Source organism: Anarhichas minor, unplaced genomic scaffold (genome assembly GCF_050575085.1).
Source record: "Anarhichas minor isolate MPS153535 unplaced genomic scaffold, ASM5057508v1 ptg000027l, whole genome shotgun sequence".
Taxonomy (NCBI): Eukaryota; Metazoa; Chordata; class Actinopteri; order Perciformes; family Anarhichadidae; genus Anarhichas; species Anarhichas minor.
Genome location: NW_027466473.1, coordinates 7,799,886 through 7,822,968, shown reverse-complemented (window position 1 = coordinate 7,822,968; position 23,083 = coordinate 7,799,886). Strand labels below are relative to the sequence as shown.

General features: G+C 38.1%; 1 protein-coding gene across 1 annotated transcript; it reads left to right on the top strand.

Annotated features, from left to right (window-relative positions):
• Positions 1 to 4,957: 4,957 nt before the first annotated feature.
• Positions 4,958 to 13,691, top strand: cnih2 (cornichon family AMPA receptor auxiliary protein 2). Its single transcript, XM_076101375.1, has 7 exons — positions 4,958 to 5,034; positions 6,099 to 6,195; positions 8,383 to 8,451; positions 11,329 to 11,376; positions 13,162 to 13,274; positions 13,353 to 13,496; positions 13,664 to 13,691. Exons 1-7 carry the CDS (start codon positions 4,958 to 4,960, stop codon positions 13,689 to 13,691), a joined length of 576 nt encoding a protein of 191 aa, XP_075957490.1.
• Positions 13,692 to 23,083: the final 9,392 nt, after the last annotated feature.

Below are 23,083 nucleotides of genomic sequence, written 5' to 3'. Positions count from 1 at the left end.
GTGTGTCAGGAATGTGGAAAATACGGGTGATGCAGTTACTCATCATCACCACTAGTGGGCAGCCTAATGCCAGCGATGAGACAAGTGACAAACCATCCTGCATTAACAAGAGGTTCATTTACTCCTCGTTATTTACATAGTACATGATGCAATGCACTGAGGGTGTTCCGCCCATATAAACAAGTCACTGTACACTCTTCAGCTATTTTGCCTTAATCATGGTATTGTCTGAGGTTGTTTCCACTTTCTTTATACACAGTCCATTGATCAATCAGGTGACCAAAGGATCACTTTATATTTAAACACTATCGCTCAAAAGTTTGTGGTCTTCAATAATGACTATTTTAACAGAGACAAAAAGAGTACAATTCAGACAAATGTATAGTTTACATTTCAAATTGTTTTGGCCCCAAAAGAAGAAGTGATTAAAACGTACGATTAGTCAGTTACATGATAGGGCAGAGTGTTGTTGTAACCATTCTTTCCCCCCAAACACCTTTTGATTTTTTATTTCTTTTCCATGCCAGAAAGTGACCCCAGATCATTATTGAAGAACAACGGTACTTGTACCGTTATATGTATGGTAGCCGTTGGATTGAAGAGGTTTAAACTGTGATTTGTCAGTCCATTGTTATAGGCATTGTTGTGAAACACTGACACTGAACAGGACCTTGTTCCAATTTAAATCTGCACACGTTTTGATGCTAAGCCTCCAGTTTATTTTACCAATGACTGGTGATTTTTTTGTATTCTCATTCAATTGTTGCTCATAGGGATGCATGTCTCTTTCTGCACTTTCAATTGTCAGTGTGGTTAAACCATTGTACAGCGTACCCGGCGATCGTTTAAAAGGTTGAATCTCAATTGCTCAACACAAAGCAGCAAATCCTCTACTCTTTCAACCCAACTTTGTATTCAAAATTTTCAAAACATATTACTTTTTGTATGGCTGATTATCTTGATGACTTTTATGGCATACAATATGACATATACTATACTATGACATTTTTATTACATATCACGCTACATACCTTTTATGAAATTTTTGTGACAAAACTTTTTGTATGAAATGTTTTTTGGCATACGATACAATTACTTTTTATGACAGCTGTTTAAGCTAAATATCCTCATTTAACAGTTCATATACCGCCAGTGGTCCCCTGGGTGAAAGATCGTCTCTCTGCCTCATGTGTCCTGTGTTTGTTTTTACTTGCCTTCGTGCATTGTCCCGCCTTTGTTGATTGTCTGCCCCGCCCTGATTACTCTCTTGTCAGCCCTGTAACTACCAGACCTCCTGCTCACCTGCTCCCACTTCCCCATTTGTGAGTCCTTATTTATACCTCCTGTGTTCCTGTATCGGTTCATCTTAAGTTGTCACAGAGTTTTTTTTACATATACTATCACTTTTTTCAATTTATTATACAATGGCTTTTTTGACATAAAACACTGTTATGTTTATTGCATACAATAATATAACTTTTTTGACTTTTCTTGACTTGACTTTTTCTTAAATACTTCGACATACTATGCTATGGCTTTTTAGTGACGTTTTTTGATATAGTATTTTGTGACACTTTTTGAAATGCTGACTTTTTTTGTCCTGTCAACAAAATCCACTCCGACAGTCATGATCATTTTCGACATGCTGTACTATGAATTTTGTATCACTTTTTTGAGATGCTTTACTTACTAAGACTTTTAATTACTTTTTTCAACATGCGTTACTGCGATTTCTAAATATTTTTAAATAGCTCTTCTCATCATCACCTACAAAGCTCTCCATAACATGGCCACCTACTACCTACCCTCACTCCTTCCTGCGTGCCCTCAGGTCGGCCTCCTCACGCTCACAACTAGGACCGAGCACTGAACCTGGGGTGAAGGGGCCTTTTTTCTGCCGCTGCCCCCCACCCTCTGGAACTCTCTTCCCACTCGCATCTGGACCTCAGAATCATTTATTTTCAAGTCTGCTTTTAATGTCTAACCAATTTACTTTTCCGTCATTATTGCGTAATTGTCTATTTCTACGATGTATGTTTTTTTTTTATTCCTATTTTGTCCCCCATTTGTAAAGTGTTTTATTTGGACTTTTTTTTTTTGGACATGCTATACTATGACTTTTATGCCTTTTAAACATACCATATGACTTATTTAGCTTGTTTCAACATGTTGTTGCATGCCTTTTTCTTCGACATACTATACTTTGACTTTAATTTTTGATTTAACTACAATGACTTTTTTCCACGTACTACACTATGAATTTGTTATCACTTTACTTCACGTACTTAACCTTCAGGGTTTTTTTAGACAAACTATGCTTTGACTTTTAAAACAAACCAAACACACTATGAATTTTGTATGACTTTTCTCAACATACATTACTTTTCAAGGATCATTTATTGTCATTATGCATTATGCAGAGGGATGCATAACAAAATTCACTTGACCATTCGTTACACAACAAACTAATGACAAACAATGCTAAACAAAAACAGTAGTGCATTCTAGCAGATGACGTCTTTTGACATACTATGACTGAAATTACTTTTATAAACATTACTATGACTTTTTGAACCTACTAAAATAGGATTTTCTTTTTTAAATACTATGACTTTTTAATTCGACATGCATTAATATGACTTTTTAAAGACTGTTTTCGACATAATATACTATGACTTTTTAAAACTTTTCGACATACCAAAATATGTATTTTTTCAACAATATACATGACTTTCATGACTTTTTCGACATAATATACTTTTATACTAATACTTTGTGACTTTTTTCAGCGTACTATACTATATATTTTTTTACTTTTTTCGACATACTAACTATACAATGACATCTTTATGACTTTTCGACTACCTATACTATGACTTTTTCTGCATACTATGACTTTTTTCTGAAATTTCTTCAACATAATATACAATGCCTTTTTTGTGACTTTTTCAACATACTATGATTTTTTTTACTTTTTTTGACATACAATACACTTACTTTTTATGACACACCATACTATGTCTGATTTTTACTATTTTCAACATATTCTACTATGACTTTTTTATGACTTGTTTCGACATTCTATACAACTGCTTTTTTATTACTCTGTAGATTAACTACACTATGAATTTTTTCGGCATACTATGAATTTTTATGACTTTTTTCGACAGATCATACTATGATTTTTTGTGTGACTTTTTTCAACATACTATAACTATGACTTTTTAGTGACTTTTTTCATCTTACTATACTATTAATTCTTTGTGACTTTTTTTACATACTAAACTATGACTTTTTTATCCAGTTTTTGACATACTTTGACTTTGTATGACTTGTTACAGCCGAACAACAAAAAGCTGCAAAAAAATAGTAGACCATTAAGCATAAAAGTAATAAATAGTAATTTATTCACGAAGTAACCAAAAAGATCATTGCAAATGTGATAATTCAGTACTCCATGGTTAGGTGGTGAGCAGTGGTAGCCTGATTCACACAAGGACCCGAACAAGGCACATCAGCTGACGAACCAGATCCTGCAAGATGAAGAGCCTGCACACAGGACACGGGGCCACCTGGTGGGAGAGATAGTCACAGAAGCTTTTCAATCATGATTTATTCCACATATTTACTATACCATGACTTTTTTAGTCTCTTTTCGACATACATAAATATGACTATTAAATGGGGGTTTTTCGGACATACATTAATACGACTTTTTAATTACTTTTTCGACATACTACACAATGACTTTGTTATCACTGTCCAATTGACACTCAGACATGGACACTGTCTGAGTGTCAATTAAGTCATGCGTGTTTACAGCTTGTTTACACTGCTCCCAAGTGGCCAAAAATAGTTTTTACAGGTGTAAACAATAGGGTGTCTTTGTAATGCAGGTGATCCTCACAGACTTTGGTATTTGTCCAGATTAACATGGAGAATCTGTGATACTATACTTTTACCGAAAGATGTGTCAGTCATGTGCATTAGATGGCAACCGTGGTTGATAAAGTCTGTTCAATAATCTGGAAAACAGAGAGAATTACCAAAAAAATGAAATTGTGCAATTTAATATATGTTGACTGAATAGCTAATAGTGCGGAGAATTGAAAGAAATGACTGATCGAGAGCGACACCCTCTAAGAAACAGACTTACAGTACATTTCATGAAATGACGGATGACTGAAGGCTCTGGTGAAAAGGAATGACAGAGGGAGGTAGAGAAATGGAGAGAGAGAGAGAGAGAGAGAGAGAGAGAGAGAGAGAGAGAGAGAGAGAGAGAGACAGAGGCAGACAAAAGGAAAAATATTTGCAGCCTGCCCTGCCCCCTCATCACTCCCTGGGGAACAAGAGATTATGGAAATGTATAAATGCAAGAGAGAGGGCGACTGACAGACAGAGAGGAGGAGGAGAGAGAGGAGGGAGAGAGAGAGAGAGAGAGAGAGAAAGAGAGAGAGAGAGAGAGAGAGAGAAGAGAGAGCAAATAAGAGGGAGGGAGACAGAGCGATGCTATTGGTTGACCGTTATAACATCAAGGGTGATAGAAATATTTCTCTCGCAGTCTAAGAAATAGAGGAAGAGACAGACAGAGACAGTAGACTCAGGAAACACATTCAGGTCTGTTTTCAAAATCTCTGGAAGAGATCAAAAAGAGGACTATAGAAAGGAAGAAAGGAAGGGAAATAAAGAGGGGGAGACCATAGAGAGGTGGACTAATTAACTCAAGACTTCTGAGGGCGATGGAGATTTTTGCTTAAGAACAGAAGAGATTTCTAAGTCAGAATAAATGAGACTCAACATGTAGATGTTCTGCAGGTTTCTGTTTCAAATTTCCTCTTCCCCCCCTCAACCCAGAATTTTAATAATTTATCCAGCGCATTAGCAGACAAATCTGAATGTTTTTGGAGAAATCTGAGGGATGCGTCTGAGAGAAAGATGCACAGCAGAGAATTCTGACATGGTGCCGACCCAAATTGACAGAGACGAGGAAAGAGTGGACTGTTCAGTGGCAGACACGTCTCCGACCAGACACAGGTATTCTTTACTCGATATTAAGATTGGTCAAGATATTGATCCATCCTAACTCAAACTATTATCAATATTGTACTCTTGTATTTGTAAGTCCTCTTGGGTGTGTGATATTCACATTGTAATGATAAATAGCTGTTTCATTTGAAAGCCAATTCCAATATTTGCTCCCTCAGCGATTCGTAATTATTATTTAATTATTTTATAATATATTATTTTATTGCAAAATCACCCGAATTTTGCTTTGTCAGAATATAACTGTCTTAACTGTCTGATGTGCAAAGCAATAGCTTGTATCTTCAAGCAAATTGTCAGATTCATGTGGTGGTGAATAAATAATTTCCCCCAAATTTTGTAATAAAATAAGTAATATACCAAAAGATTGCTCTGTAAATTATAACTCACAGGTAATCTGCAAGCTATGGTTGTTTACAACTGTGTTAAATGTGATTTAGAAATATGCGTCATTAATGGTGTTCTTGATTCAGAGCAACAGATGAACTGAAAGCCATACAACAAACTCCTGAACTATCACAAGCCATAACCATCTGAGACGGTAATCCTCACTGTTATTAAAACACAGTGCTGTGCTTAGTATCGACAAGAATCCTGTGCTTCTGCCGTCGGCGCGTCAGTCAGACACTTTGTGGCTTGCGTTACTGTGAGAAAAAGAAATGTGTAGGCTTCGTCTAAAGAGAAACTACATGGAGGAGGAGGAGGAGACAGACATCTTGCCTGTCAGAGGTTGAAAAAAAAGGAGCACCAGGCCAACGACGGACAACTGTGGCTGCGAAAAGACAAATAAGTGCTTCCTAAATCAAAAGCGAGGCAGGGGTCGTCCTGCTGTCACACACAAAAAGACAGACATGAGTGCAAGCAGGGAAGCCAAGATGATTATTGATTTTCCCTGAAAACTGAGTGATCCACCCACCTGGACGGCACAGACTCCGCTTGCATCGGAGGGGGAAACAGACGTTAACCTCCACTAAAAGGAGGGAGAGCAATAGCCAGAGAGATAGAGAGCAGGGGATTCGTTCCCTTCTCTCTCTCTCGACCCATCCCGGCATCAGGCTGGCGGGCTCAGCTGTGGCATTCACCTTTGCGGCCTTCTGCTACATGCTCACCTTGGTGCTGTGCGCTGCTCTTATCTTCTTTGTCATATGGCAGGTGAGTAGCACTATGCACACTGGAGCCACTGCACACACACACACACACACACACACACACTGAAACTAAAATAGGACACATGCAGGGCCTGTGAAGGTCCACGCTCCATCCCACGCAGGCAGACAAACACATCCACCAACGCACCGTTGTACAACACTGACAGGAACACGGCAAACACACACCTCGCTTAGGTACTCTAGAAGTAATGGCATGCATAAATGTGTCAGCTGAATCTCAGTCTAATTGTACCTGACTGACATTTTCAATTGTCGCTTAAAAGCCACCAAACACCGAGCTGCAAAGTAATAATTGGTAGAAACAGAACAGACCACAGAGGAGATGCATGGACCTAAAAAACACAGGCTGCGAAATTAGTGTGTGTTTTTCATCGATTTCCATACAGTGACTAAGTGACGTGCTTACATACTGGTTTATCGCCAGTATAATTAACCTGAGCTTGTCTGACCCTGACATATTCAACAAAATGACAGATTCCATCCCTTCACAGTAAAGCAACGTAACTGACAATAAACAGTTCAGGTGTTCAGGCTTCAGCAAACTGCACAAAATGAGTACAGGGAGGCGGCAAAACACAATGATCATAAATCCCACTGCCAGGCTTGTTGTGAATCTGTCTGCCTGCGGCATTTTGAGTGGAATTTGCACAGATATCGCCGGGCACTGGTGCACTGTCTTGCTGGTTTACACGAGTGCAGACAGAACAAACACTAGAGCGCTGATCCCTCACCCTTAACACTGGGTCCACGGAGGCAGGAATAATGTGAAATACAAAACACATCATTATGAACATAAGACTTGAAATGACTAACGTAGCAATTGACTAAGTGGGTGAGACTACATATGAGTCAGTCAGTGTGTCTGCGTGTGAAAGAGACGGATCAGAAGCGCGTGTCTGGCTCAGCGTTCAGCCATGTGATGGAAACGCTTATCAAACTACGATTATATTCACCCCTTCCCCCAGTCTGCCTCCACCCACGGGTACAGCACCCCAATTCTATCTGGCTCTCAACCAATCAGAATGTTTGTTCACAGCTATAGTAACCATGGAGCCCACTGAGGGGCTCACCATGTTGCCATGGAAACTGCATCTGTTTACAACGGAGCTAAGTGTGGAGGAAGACGAGGGGGAGCCTTCTAGACTCGTACGGGGAAATTACCTCCAGGAGTGTTACGATTTTAAACGGATCTGTTTTCATTGTATCAGTCATTGTTGACGCAAATCAGACGCTCACTTATTGGCAAAAAATGTCTGATTTTCATTGCTTCTCAATGAGCAGTCAAAGGTGAGCTTTTTTGCTGTTTTAAAAGCTGAAATGATGATAAGCACAGCGGGTGGCCTTTACACCAAGAATTATTATATTTTTATAGAGCTATTAATCAGGGAGCTGGTGAGAAAACAATAGTAGTCATACTCACCTCACAGGGAGCAGATAGCAACCTATCAGTCAAGCATACATACAGCAATGACATTATTTGCTCTATGGTGACATTTAGTTTTACTAAAAAGGACAAAAAAACTAAATAGTGCCAGATTCTATACATATCTCGAGTAGACCATAATCCTCTTAAATACAAACTCAACAAAGGTATATTTCTTAAGTCTTGCATCTTAAATATATCTACTTTTGCAAAACATAACTTTGAATGTGAAGTGATTGTTTTAATCCTGCCAGATTGTGATTAAATAAATGCATTTATCATTAGAAATTGGTTCTTTTGACAGCTGCGTATGTCTCAATGGATGTTCCACAGTTTCTAATGTAAACTGTATGATCAGGCTTAATTAAAAGAGACTGGCATATCATTTAAGAGGAGCTCCTTAAATAACAAGAAACTACATAATGACACATGAATCATATCAGAGCAGTGTAAAGGGAAAGAGCCAGGCTGTAAGTAATTATACATGTCCACATTCATGAATTCCCTTGTGTGCTCGGGCAATGTGAACAATGTGGCTGCAGCTGTACAAGATGCCGCGGGTGTGCAGTACAGTAAGCTGTTCTAGGTTAGTTATGACAGTATTGTACAAGAGGCTGAGACTTGAGTGTAGTGTTGAAAAGTTACCAATGATGTCTTTATTCAATAAACATATTACAGTATGTGCATTCATTAGTGCTCTAAAAGTAACTACTTGAAAACAAACTAACATATCTGTTATTTTTTCAGATCATTGCATTTGATGAGCTTCGCACGGACTTCAAAAACCCCATTGATCAGAGCAATCCCACCAGAGCGGTAAGAACCCTGCTGTTTCCCTTCTTTCAAGAATCATCAAACGCTCGTGTGCAAACAGAAATCCCTTCTTTTCAGTTCCAAGAAGAACATTCAATGATCTGTCACGCAAAATGCAAAGAACAAATTGAGGGTTTCCCTCCAAAGATGTTGCAGATGACCTTAAATTTGTCAGTCTGCTTCTGAACTTTGCTTCTGGAAATTTGTAATATTGACTGAGTTTATAAAAAAAAAAAGGTCCTTTCATGAAAAAACAACAGTACACTGCCATGAATGTCTGTAATCGTACTGGAAAAGCAAGCACTCATTTTATGTACAGTAAATGAGGTTTTTTTTGTTCTTGTAATGAAATCTTTCAAATGTTTTATTCAGCTACATTTAGTCAACATCACATATTTCTACTACTTTTAATAGAAATCCTACTATTCCAAGCTTCCATTCGTAGTATCTATAGCATTTGCCTTGAACACTCATTTGTATGCAGATTGAAGCAATCAACCTTTTTTAAAGACAGAGGCTCGTTTGCCTAATCAATTAAATGAAGACGCTGTTCATATAATGAGATACTCTGCAGTCGCAACAATAAAAGAGCAGATACGAGGTTTCACCTCAGTGTACAAGACTCGACTTAAGTCACATTTGAAAATCTCTGTCTCAATCTTTTTTGCAAAACCATAAAATTACATCATCATGAGTCAATAATGACTGCCATTATTAATTTAGCAAGTTGACAGCAGCTGTGAATGTATTTTTCACAAGTTAACTAATGTTCTAGCAATCATGTGAACCTGCATCTGAACTGCAAAGATAGTGATGAGGAGTGGGAGAGGAAACTGTGAAAGCAGACTGTGGGAGTGTGGAGGCACGCCAGCTACAGGGGGGTGGACACAATGACTGCATCACCTGTAAAATATAATGCAACCCAAAACAGTAGCCCTGAAATAAATGCTGATGTGAATAATCACTTCAAGATGGATGTATTATCTTTCCCCTTGGGCAAAGATGGAGTGCTAACAAATAGTGAGCATTACAAGCTTCCTGGCAACAGGAAGGCTACGTATCAAGGCTACTTACCAAGGCTACGTCAGCCGTTTTCTTTTTTTTAAAATCTGTAACGAACAACCTATAATTGTCAGCATGTCAGATGTGTTCAGAAAGAACATGATCTGCTAGGATGTGAGGCTGCCAGTCCCTCGCAAAATCAATAAACTGCACAAACAGAAGAAGACCTACATGTCAACAGCCTTGGGAAAAAAAACAGTGATTACTTCTCATGTTAGCAGAGAGCAAAGTGTTCACTCAACCTGCCGTTGTCTACAAAACGGACAAAAGCAGCAAATATTTGTTGAAAAAAGAAAACACGAAACATCGTAACAGAAGAAACTAAACACGTGTTTCCGAATCAGGTTTATGTGTAAAGCCATCGCGGTTGTAAGAATCTCTGTGAAATGGCAAAATACAAAAGTCAAGCGCTTGACATTTCATTAATAAATTACAAGGCTGTTATTCTCACAGCTACGTGATAAGATTGTAATTATTCTACTTGACAGCACTCGTTGCCCTGCATTTGTTTCATTTGTTCTGCATAATGTGAAATGTCCACTGTCTTTGATTAGTTTTCAGGCGTGTTTCCCTTGTTGGAACAATTAAAAATTCCTAGTGAAGTGTATATGACCTGACACTAATTAGGGCATCTCAGGGAGGCTTTATGCTGTAAAATCTAAGCAGAGTTACTGCAGGACAACAGTTTCAAGTGCAATTACAAACCATAAACTGTACAGTAGCGTAGCTCCCAGGTCGAGCACTGTGCTCTCTGTGTTTTAAATCCCAGTGTCGCGGAAGGATGCACTGCACAAAGCAAGCAAAGGGAGGAAAATGACATCGACCAACACCAACAACTGCAAATAGGCAGTGATGCTGTGTCTGGCTTGGAGGCCGGATGTTGTAGATTCAGGGCAAAATCCACTTTCAGATCACCGGGGGAGTTTGAATTTATGTCCACAGTTTCATAAAATGTGCAGCTTGTGGCTTGGGCTGAAAGGAACGGACATCACAGAGGCCTCAATACTGGAAGCCATCATCCTGTAACTAGACAGATGCCTCAATGTGTCACAACATTAGTATGAGAGTATTTCCAACTGAGGCTTCAGTGAATACAGAGGCAACAAACACCAGTATGGTTTACACACGCTAAACGTATCCACGATGCTTATCTATTTGATATATTTATATTTTAAAAAATTAAGCAAACCATTTAATTAACAATCCGTCTGCTAATTCCCTGACTATTGCTTGAACCCAGATGAATCTAGGTCGATGAACTACAGCAAAACATCTCATTTGTCGAATCAGTGAACACCAAAATAAAAGACCACTCTAAGAGGCCACAAACTGCTGGCTAGTAAAAGATGGATGGTTTTCATTGAGCCCTCTCTCATGGCTCTCAGGAGACTCAAAACTGTTAGCCTTAATGCAAACATGTCTGCACCAAACATCACTGTGCTTATTGCTTCAAATGTAAATGTCTTTATGTGCTGATTTTCTCACAATTTTTTTCGTACTTAGTTGCATTTAAAATATATATTTTAAAGTCTATAATGATAAATAACTGAAGATTTTTTTTTTTTTGTATTCATTATTTTTAGTTGAGTCTATCTTTTAGTGGCTGGGGTCGACAGAGAATTAATATGTATTGTTCAGATTTGTCTTTTACCAAGCAATAATATTTAATCTCTCTGTATTTAAAAGCACTCACCAGGTCTATTTCTTGCATGTCTTATTTCTGCCTTGAGATATATTTTCATGGATAGACTATTCATAATTAGTAAAGAGGATGAAGAAATACGCAGACTGTTCATCCGACTTTCTTTGTCTCCACAGAGGGAAAGGATTCTCAACATTGAAAGAATCTGCAACCTGCTCCGCAGAGTGAGTACTATCGTTACCTGTTGTTGGTGGAGGAATAAAACAGAGGGGCTTCAGACAACCATGACCATTTGCATTCCTAACCATTGTGAGGACCATGACTCACGCTGTTTCATTTCACATGTAGTCCATCTCCGCAACCCACCATCACCGCTCTGCATTCGCACAGAGATGGAGAACAGTTATACCGTCAAGCAGGTTTTGTGTGTGTGGTGATGTTTTTTTTTTCTTCTCTCATTTCAAGACTTTCAGAAAGAGAATTCAATGTTCCTGATATGAAATGTGACATGCTGTGGAGGCCATTTTGAACATGCTTGTGCTGGAACATGTTTAACAGTATTAGGTACAACAGAGGACTTCAAATAAGCTCAAGTTATTAAATCAATAAAAAAACACAATACAAGAGGAGCATCAGTGTAAAGATGAATGTTTTTATGATTTAATTGAATGAACACTCAGTTAAAAATGTCTGTCACAGGAATAGTGATTTTTTTGGGGGGGGGGGGGGGGGGGGGGGGGGGGGGGGGGGGAGTTTGGGTCAGAGGTCGTATGTTGTGCAGATTGTAAAAGCCCTCTGAGGTAAATTTGTGATTTTGGGTTATACAAATAAATTTAATTAAATTGAATTGAAAAATGTAATATTAGGTTCAAAAAGAGGAAAATGGTAATTGGAGGTTTACCAATATTTAGCTACTGATTCACATATATTTGCCATTGACTGATTGACAGAGTTTAATTTATTGATTCATTATTTTTCCACAGAGTTATTTAAATGCCACAAATTTATGTTGGGCAAATACAATTTCAAGTGTCTTTAACTGTTTAACTGTAAAGGAGGTACACTTAACATCTTCATCATGGATTTATTTAGGTAAACCATAATGCGGAACATGATGCAGTGTTACCTAATCAATTTTCATTTTGAAAGGGAATCAATCTAGCCTGGTAATCAGATTAATTTGCTTCTTTTTTTTCACTTTATTAGTTATTCTGACAATGTGTTCATGCTTCCCAGCTCGGAGGGTTATTTTGCCCCAATCAATAAGTGGTCACATATCTGTCCCATATACAATATTGTCAGTCAAAGGGAGACTATAACGGTCGATTGGAGCAGTTAAAAGGTTGCTGTGTCAACAAAAAATAATGCTGATTGTTGCTCTTTAAAGCAGCTAAAATCAACATTTTTATTTCCGCACCAATTAACAGCAACTAGCTCATGAACATAGTGGAGCATTTAGCCGCTGAAGAGCCGGATATTTCCCTCTGGAGTTGGTGGAGACCAAAACCGAGGTAAAAAAAAATAGATTGATTATTGGACTTACATCAATCACGTGACCAAATGGCAGACTTCAAATGATTACAAATGTTGCTCTGTATCAGCTGGATGTGCGAATAATCGACTGTTTGCTTACGAGTTTGCTACAGCAATTTAAAAGGTTATAATACGTCACTGATTCTAATGTCTGGAAGCAAGTTAGTTATCTGAGCAACCTGAACCATCTATGTCAAACTAGCCTACATCAATACTAACTTCTAAAACCAGTCTTCTGTATATTAATTAAACTATATTTGCACTCGTAAAAGCAGCGAGCCATGAGTAACATTAACACCCTCTGTGTGAAAGTGTTTGCCTCGCAGTGTGATTCTGGTTTTGTAGATTGTAGTTAAATCACAACGTGCAACCCATGAGCGTTTCAGTGTTTTCCCAGCAGTTGTTGAAGTGTGATTTCTGATTACTGTGGCTATATGCAGACCTATATCCTGACTCCCTGTGTCTGTTCTGGTTAGTTGGTGGTACCAGAGTACTCCATCCACGGGCTCTTCTGCCTGATGTTCATGTGTGCTGGAGAGTGGGTCACACTTGGCCTAAATATCCCGCTGCTCTTCTACCATCTGTGGAGGTACGGTCTCATAAAAGATGTCTGACAAGCTTCTGGTGATCCAGCACCAGCGTGAGCCTAACTTCTCGTCTTTTTCAGGTTCCTTCATCGGCCAGCTGACGGGTCAGTGGTCATGTACGACCCTGTCAGTGTGATGAACGCAGACATTCTCAATTACTGCCAGAAGGAGTCCTGGTGTAAGATGGGCTTTTATCTGCTCTCTTTCTTCTATTATCTCTACAGGTCAGTTCAAATTCACAATCTCTTAAATGAAGTGTCGCTTCATTAGGTTTCAGTGACGCTTTTCAGATTTGTTGCAATGCTTTATGAACTTATTGCACAAAAAGCAGCACAATTACTTTTTTCTCCCAATGTTTCCATCTGTTGCCACGGTCTATTTCCTGCGGAAGTATGGTCTACGCCTTGGTGAGCTTCTAACAGACAGGATATCTGGCCAAATAAAAGGACGTATCTGTAAGAAAGACACAGAGGAACAAATGGGGACATAAACTCTTCCTCTCTCCATCCTTGCCATCACTGGTTTGGGTTTTCAACAGTCTAACCTTGGACAAAACCAGAAGACCATTCTGAGTGATAATGTGAATGTAAAGGCCTGAACTCGATAATACTGTTTCGTCCCAGATACTGCTGTTTGGACGACTGGACAAAGTTTCTAAGGATTGAAAGAGAAAGAGGACACAGCAGGTGTGTTGCCTTTGACCAATTATACGAACTAACAATATATTTCTGAAGGGCTGGAGTTTTCCCATGCTGCTCTTACTGATCCAGTCGCTCAACTCACTGTGAATCTCCTAACACTTAGGGGCTGAAAAACAAAATAATATGTCTGTATTCGTTGATTCAAAATGTACTAAAAGCAGGATTGTTTTGGTATCATTCCGTATATTTACCAAGATGGCCACCTCTAATTTCAAACCACTGCTTTGATTGTTTTATAGGTATGTAAAACTATATCAAGCAAGTGAAAATGTATACGGGAGAGATTTAAAGCACTGTATGAAATGCAGAGGGCCTGGCAGGGAAATAACAGATTGGTGTGTGCACTTTTAACCAAGATTGAGATAAAGCATAGACCACAAAGAGAGGCTGGCATTAAAGAGAACACAACATCTCTTTAATGCCAGCCTCTGCCAAAAGTCAACTTACACACTGTAAGAAAAACAAGGAATTAATCATAAGTTTGACTGCAAGGGTCAGTGCTTGTAACATGTATTCAAAATAAGTATGTCCATTGCTGTAAGGGCACATTTAATGCTACAACCTAGGTTCATGCTTTCCAAAGAGCTTCATGCTCAGACATTTAATGCCAAACGTCTATGTCTGAAAAAAACATTGTGCCAAATTAAAAGTCAATTAGGACGTGAAAAGAAAACATGATGATGCAGTATCCTAATCTACATGATAAGGCACTGTCGTGCATTGTCTTTATCTTCCTTTCTGTAACACACATTTCATTTTGGCAAAATGTTTTTTTCTTTCTTGAAAAAAATAGACAAAAAAAGCTTAGTTCTGTTGTATTTATAGTGGGCAGGGAGCGCCTTATCCCTATTTCCAGTTTAATCTTTATCTGCATTTATACTATAATCATTTTAGCTCAGCAACTTTTCTCTGATCCGAGGTAGAATATAGAAATCTTATGTACAAAAAGCAATTAAAAACAGCAAACTAGCAATGTGATATGACTAATAAGACATATCGATGCAGTGTTATTCAGTGTATGTAATAACAGTGTGTGGGACACAAGTGAGACAATAATGACTCTGTTTGACAATGTTTTAGTTATTTCAGGAGTGTAAAGACATTGACGTCATCTCGATACGTCTACACAATTACACAGCTTCAGAAGGGACAGACGTAAGACGTTCATGTTGCTGATGACCAAGATTTGTAAACAGCAAAGCCATACCTCAGCTGGTGCTGCCTTTGCTATCACATGTTCATTGATTTGATCTATTAGTAGATAAGTGATGGTTCAAATGTGTGATTTTAACATCCTTAGAAAACATAACCTCTGGAGCCTGAGTACAAAGTGTGATGTTTGTCATACGCCAGCTCCACGTGTAGTAAACGGTGGTGATGACACGTCTGTGGGTCTCAGTTATATAAATTATGTCTTATTGAAGCCAACTGAAGAAGTTTCTAATTATGTCAAAATATGTACAACTAAAATCCCTACCTCATCATGAGCTTACATGATGATTCAACAGTGGTTGTGTCCCTGATATTGGTACTGATACTGTTTTTTTGTTTGTTTTTTTCACTCTTAAATCGGCAAAAAAACTTCTGGAAAGTTAAATACAAAACAAAGACTTACTGCACAAAATATTTTGCTTTACATTTTGCACATGTAAGCATATTTACGACGGGTTTAACTGCATTTTAATTGGAAGCAACAATGGATACCAATATAAATTGGGCTATAGGATAAGGCTGGCATTGTTCTATTTTTTAGTTGGTGTCAATAAATACCATGAAAAGACTAAAACCAACAATGTGTTAATATTTTTCGACTTCCCTTTTCTGGGGAGCCCCAAAAACTATTTGTTTCCACTGAAATGTAAATCTTTACAAACTTCTTAAAGGTGAATAATTTACTAAAACAGCTGGACATTTTAGTTTATTAGGATATGTCACTACAAGAGGAGTAAATAGAGCATTTCTTGGGGACTGTTTTTAGCAGCGGATTAATACATATTTGCTTGTACAAGAATTTGCAACACAGGACAGTGTACGTGGGATTGATTCAAAACAAACAACAGCGCTCATGTTAATCGTAATGAAGGAACTTGTCACTGATTTTAACAGTGTGGCTCACTAACTACGTTTGCATGCACATCAATATTCCACTATTATTTTGAATACTCCCAATTAGTCCTTATTCTGAATGGAGCATTTTCTAATCAAAACATGTGGGATATGCTGATATTATTCGAGTTTTAGTGGCATTCTTTCAACACAACGCACTCAGAATATACTCAATCGGCCTCTTGCCTGTTTACGCCAAGCTATGTGTGTTGTACAGATGGTTGAACACAAACCAACTAGCGAACACTTTGCAGAGATTCATGCCCCTCTCCCCCCCCCCCCCCAAAAAAAAGCACGAAGTGAATATCAACAGGTTTTTTGGCTGTGTGCAAATAACGCAACGTCGTCCTTTTCAAGAAGGTGATGGAAGGAATGAAAGAGGGAGGCTGTGTGTGCTCGGTTGCACAAGTCTGCACTGGTTAATATAATCAGAGTATGCGCAGTTGCATGTAAAGGAGAATATTACAGGGATATTCATTTTCATTAGCCATTAAACAGCTTACTAGGAATATTTCCTTTTTCGGAATATGGGCAAAAAACTGAATATTTTGTGCAGGTCAACGTAGTCATTGATGTGATCTTAACAGTTAGATGTCACACAGGAATAAGCTAGATCAAGCTATTGCTACGCAGGCATTGTTGGTTTTGGTCTTTTCATAGGATTGTTGAGAACAAGACAAAAAATCTATAAATAATCAAAACATGTTCAAAAATGTGATCATCGCTGTCAAAATGATGTTCAACATGAATCTGTAGAAACTGCTTCATACAGTACATATGCTTTACCTTTTACGACAAATGTTACATAATAAGCTTCACTGCAAAAGATTCTCAAGTTTAAAAAACATTTTGTGCTCGGTGCAGTTGCAGTAGTTGCATCATGAATGAATGAGATGCCACCAATTAAAACAGCTCATCTCTCACACACATACACACACACATACACACCCACACACACACACACACACACACACACACACACACACCTGTCTATCCCAGTCTGTTTCATGTCACCTTGGTACCAATGAAAAGTTTCGAGGGAGCAACTCAAACGACTTGTGCGATTTGAATTTCAACCAAATTACAGCAACAACATTGACTGAAGCAACTGTCTGTCAGTGTTCCTGAAGACACACAGTAGACAGTATACTGTGCAAAATGATGCTCCCATGAAAGTAATCATAGGACTCTGAAACCTCAAAACTCTGCCAACAATGTGAGTGTATGGACAATCACTAATAAAGCACAGGAACATGCGGAGAGGAGGAGAAAACAGCTCAGTTGAATGTCATTATGTAGTTGCTCTAAACAAAGCATTTTAGAAAACTGTATTTAAGTATATCTATTTGTATCTGTCTTTTATACATTCATCATCAATGTACGCTACAGTAAATTCGGTGGATTACTTTATATTTATTAGGTTACACTATGATGTACAGTTAATAAACAACGATTCTCATGCCGTATTCTAATAAAACAGTAATGCCAAAAAAGAGTTTCTTGCTTCCTGTCTGTGGAGGGTCAGTATTTTTGCCATCTGTGAGGAGTTTTGCAGACATGATGCTCTGCCAACGCCAGAGATGTATAGGGGAAGAAATATAGAAATATATAACTCTGAGGATGATTTATGAGCGAGGATAGTGGAGGATTAGACGGAGTATAGGAGACAAACTGCCACATCGAAAGCTGTTAAAAACCAGCTGCATTCAGAAGTGGTCTCAGAGACATTCACCCAAGCTCTTAAAAAGCACCAAAATACTGAATTGCCTAAAAATGTGATGTGAAAAGAGCTTCCACTGGAGAGGCAGCAAAGAGAGGATGATAGCCTTTCATTACTGTCTGCGCCTCCAGAATACTAACGTATCAAATTATAGAGCACTGGATGCCTATTGGATCGCATAACAAAACTTACTTGACATTAGTACATCTACATAGCAAAAGATTACTGATGAAAATGTCACTGCAGCTATATTACATTTAACATTTTCGGACATTTCTATGCAAGAATATCTTTTTTTCTGGTTTCAAAAGGAATAAAGAGAGACAGAAGAAAGCGGTGGATTGTGTCTCTAAGCCGCCCCAGGAAGTCCTCGGTAGGGTCTGTAAGGTTTGCTGGGTTATCACTTGTCTAAATAATGATTCAGACAGAAAACAGAGCAACAGCGAGGCTTCAAGCTGGCGTTTTCCCTTCTGTTTGAAAAGGACGTATCATTTCCCTGTCCATTTGCTGTCACCATGGAAACTACATTGTATTAGAGATTCCTGTTGACTCACTGCGAGGCTCTCACTCAAAACACAGAATACAATTGAAGTCGGTTCACATGCAGCACTGCTTTTCTGCACAATACAGTTTTTAAAATTCCTATTACAGCCGGTACATATATAACAGGTTCATGTATGTACTCATGAGGACCACAACCCCAAGGCTTCCATGCACGATACCTGTTTATCACAGGATATACACACACACACACACACACACACAGCAACACACACACACACACACACACACACACACACACACACACACACACACACACACGCACACACACACACACACAGACACACAGAATTGCTCGCTCTCTCACAGCACATGCATCTGTTTCTCGTTCTGCCTCATTCCACGGTTCACACTGTTTCACACTCCTCATCCCGGGCTCTTCCTTTTCCAGCGCCCTCCACCACCATGATTGTCTCGACTCCTTTCCCCTCTCTCCTACGTCTGTGCTCTCAGAGAGATGTTACCATGGAAACTGGCTACAACTGATGGGCCTTAAACGTCACGATTGGCAAACACATTTAGCAAGTGCACGCACACATGCAAAGGTGCATGCGTGCGGAAACACACATATATACACACACACACACACACATTTTGCACATTCATTATTATGCAAGACACTCTGGGATGTTGCATATTATTGGCTGTACGGACATGCATATACATATAGGAAGACCACAAGGACTTTCTGTACTGTATATTAAGGCAATAACAGTAACAAGAAGACTATGATTATGAGAAGAGAAAGCATGTCAATCAAAGGTGGACTATTTCATTAAAAGAACAGATTTAATTCAAAAGGAAAAAGGGGAAAACAAATAGTTGAGTGGCCTGTATGGTCGGCTCACTCAGATTCCTGCTGAACACAGCATGGATTTTGTTTGATCATTTTATACACAGACTGTCCACCTTCATCACGAATAAACTCTGGGCAATACATTTACATTCTGTTGGTTTACCACAAAATAAATGTTTTCATCCAAAGAATGTGTCAAACCTGTTCGCACCCGTGATTTTATTTGGACGGCGGATCGTCGGTCCAGACAGAGACTTGAGCGTGACTCACTCCGACTGTCAGCTGCTGTCTCGTCTATAAAAATATCCATGGTTTTCATCTATAACTAAATACTAAGATCATTTTCAATGAATCGCCTTGTTGAGAAAAAGCATGACATTGCATTTGTCAATTAAGTGCAAATTACTCTAAAAAACAAATTAGAATATATGTCCTTCAAAATAGTTGTTTGCTAAAAAACAGAAGCCAAATCAGTGCTGTTATTTAAAAACAAAACAAATCCCATTTATCTGTGACCGTGCTAGTGTTGATCAATTATGAGTTCAGGTAGGACATGTTGTTGATAATCCTGATCCACTTTTAAGGCTAATTTAAGCACAGTTGTCCTTTTAATCAGACAGGTTGTTCACAACTAATGTTATGATAGAATGTTATAATCAAATCACAGTATATTTTCTATGTTGCTGATATATCTGTTGTTTATGCGATGCTCCTTCTGCTCTGAGCAATCATCATGACTGTTTACCCCAACGACAGGCTGTAATATCGATCGTAACAGTGATTTAACGCTTGAAAGAACTTTCTATGAGTAAAAAAGTGCTACAGCTATTTTTTTCTTTAACAACACAAACGGATTGTCTGAATATCACATCAGTCACATCACACTAAGACATATTTACCTGATTATGAGAATATGTAGTCAGTTTAGACGATAATAAACTGCTATAGTCTTTGCTGCATGCTCAGAATATTTGAGTTCAGGTGTTTTTGTCCAAATTTCTCATTATCTTGACTGAAAATAGTGCTGTTTGTTTGGATCAGTGGTGAAATAAGTACTTAGATCCTTTACTTAAGTACAATACAATACAATACAATAATGTATAGTACTCCATTGTAAGTAATAGTCGTGCATTCAAAATTCTACTCAGGTGGTATTATGAGCAAAAAAGTATCAAAGTATACAATCCTGCAGAAAATGTCCACGGCCTTGACTGATATATTATCATGTATTACTTGCTACATAGAGTTAGGTTGTACAGTTCAATGGTTCCTAATCCTTATCTTGCGGTTTGTTTTGAAATATTGGAGATGGTTTTTTTTTGACAGTTATTTAAATGAAACCAAGTTAAGAGGAGAAATCAATCTGAAACCTTTATTGAATTAACCCGAAAAGAGTCAAAACTGAAGAATTAAACATTAAATAAAAATGGCCGATAATGAATACAAAAGAGTTATGGACACCACGGCAGGTGCAGCAAGCATAATTAAGCCACATAAATCAAATGACCTGACAACTCTTCGAGAATCAACGATAGAATAAATGATCTCCAAGCCAAACAGCACATGATGTATAAACAACAAACTCCACAGCAACTGCAGCCACAAACACACGTATTAAAGAAAACAGAGAACTGCAGTTTTTACACAGCACATAGTGCACACATGCTCACAACATTACGTTGCATAACGTTGTTGACTTTCTCCTCTGGAGAGAGTTACAATCATCACGGTTTGCTGTATCAGAACTTTATTATTTGTATAATGCTTTAAAAAGAAAAGGCACTCACATCAAAGTCCTCCTCTACCCAGGTTCAACTTTACTGCTGTTCATTCTGAAAGCGTGATAGATCTTTGACCAGTCCACTCAACCTGTCTGTCCCACTGTCTGTCCCATTAAGACCAGTCCACTAAACCTACTCACTGTGTATGCTCTGTGGTGATCTGCTGGTCAGACGTGACGGTGGGCATCCGTCATGACTTCAGCAGTCTATCAAAAGGAAATTTGAAACTGCTGCCAGAATAACTTTGTGTGCTATTATATTTAATATCATTGCTGTTGTGTTTTCTTGTTGTTGCTGTCATTAAAAGTGTCACATGATTTTACTCATTATTTATCTTATTCATGTGCTTGAATGTAAATGTACAAAATCACATTTGCATTTGTGATATGAAAACATTTTCTAATGATTAAACAATTAACATTGCACGAGTTTTGTCATTTTTATTATGGCTAAATATGAAATATTGCAGGATTTAAATTATTGGAATCATTTTACTTCACATTTGAAATACCTATTTATTAAGGAACACTTTCGCATTCAGCCCAGAGTCTTTTCATTCAATTTTGCTGACCTCAGATGGCCTCATATCTTTTTACGATTAGACTGAAATCAGTAGTCAGACAACGTGCACTATTGAAGTGCACCCTTGTGAGGGTGAATGTCTTAAAATACATGAAAATTCAACTGTTAGGTTTGAACTTTTCATTGCAAAAAGCCAAAGAATCAAAGACAGACATGTTGCATTTTGAGATATGTTTAGTTATTATTTAATAACATCACGTAGAGAAAGTAGCACAACATTTACAAAGTCTTTTTTTCATATTTTCTAACTTTGACGATATGGAGATTATGGAGATAAACTGCGACATTACTGCGGCCGCCAACAATCAGGAAGATCATTACAACTGTGCAGCCGCTATGTGGCCACACCTCTGTTAATGCAAACTATATAAAGTTAAGATAAAAGGCTCCTTCAGCCTTTATCTGCTCTCAGTTGGCAGTATTTGATTATCCTGAGTTATATTTAAGTGCTGCTTTTGAAAGTGATCTGAAAGTGCCATTACCATTATGCTTTATGTTGCCCTAAATCAAACAAATATTCGGTGATACTTTATTTAGTTTTATTCATCTATTCTATCTGCATTCCATGCCACTTTATTATTACTTTTACAACTTAGATATTTCTTCTGCCATTCTTAATAAAAAATGAATCTCTTTATTCCCAAAGAAGTCCTTCACAATAACATGACTAGCAAATGACATGAAAACAGCTTCTTAATTTCCTTCCTTAAGTTAACGTCAATGCTGTCAACACATCCAGGACCTATACTTCTGACATAAACTGTCCTGATTTCAATCACTAGCAAAACACCAGCTGGTGCATGACAATTAACAATTTTGCATACATATACTGTATGTATAAAACAATACTATTATTGGAGCAGAATTTGATTTAAAGTAGCCTGTAACTATTTTATGAAATGGTAATTTTTTTTAAACAAAGATAAATGACTAGAGCAAATGATGGAAGAGATGATTTATTCAGTGTTTCCTTTAAAAAATAAAGACTAGACAAAGAAATCCACAAATATATACATAAACAAAATAACCGTTAGCGTTAGTGACCGGGCTGGCTGACTAGAAATGCTGAAGTGAGCATTTAGAGCACTTCTCATCATGGATGTTTTTAAAACTGCATCCTGTCTGCAGATGTGTCCCAGAGAACTGAATTTCACAACTGCTGTTGTGCAGTTATTAAATTCTGCATTTTATAATAACACTAACAATAACTCTACACGCAGATTAAGCAAGCTGTTATTGGAGCAATTTGCGAGCCAAGTGTCCAGCGGCCCTATCAGCCCTACGAGCGGACGTTTCAAGTCACGGTTTGCGGCTTTGAGGAGGGCGATGGACACAAAAAGGAGGACTTTCCTTTTCTTATCAATGCTTATTTTGTTCTGCACAACTATTGTGAAGTTCACAAATAAATACCTTTTAACTCGTGCACGCAGTGTATGATGGTCACAGAAATGCATGGCTGCATCCATTAGAGTCCTGCCAGTACCCTCAACGTGCGTGAATATGCAAGGGCCCGATCAATGCTGCTTGCAGCTTTAATATAGAATTATATTCACACTAAAGTTTT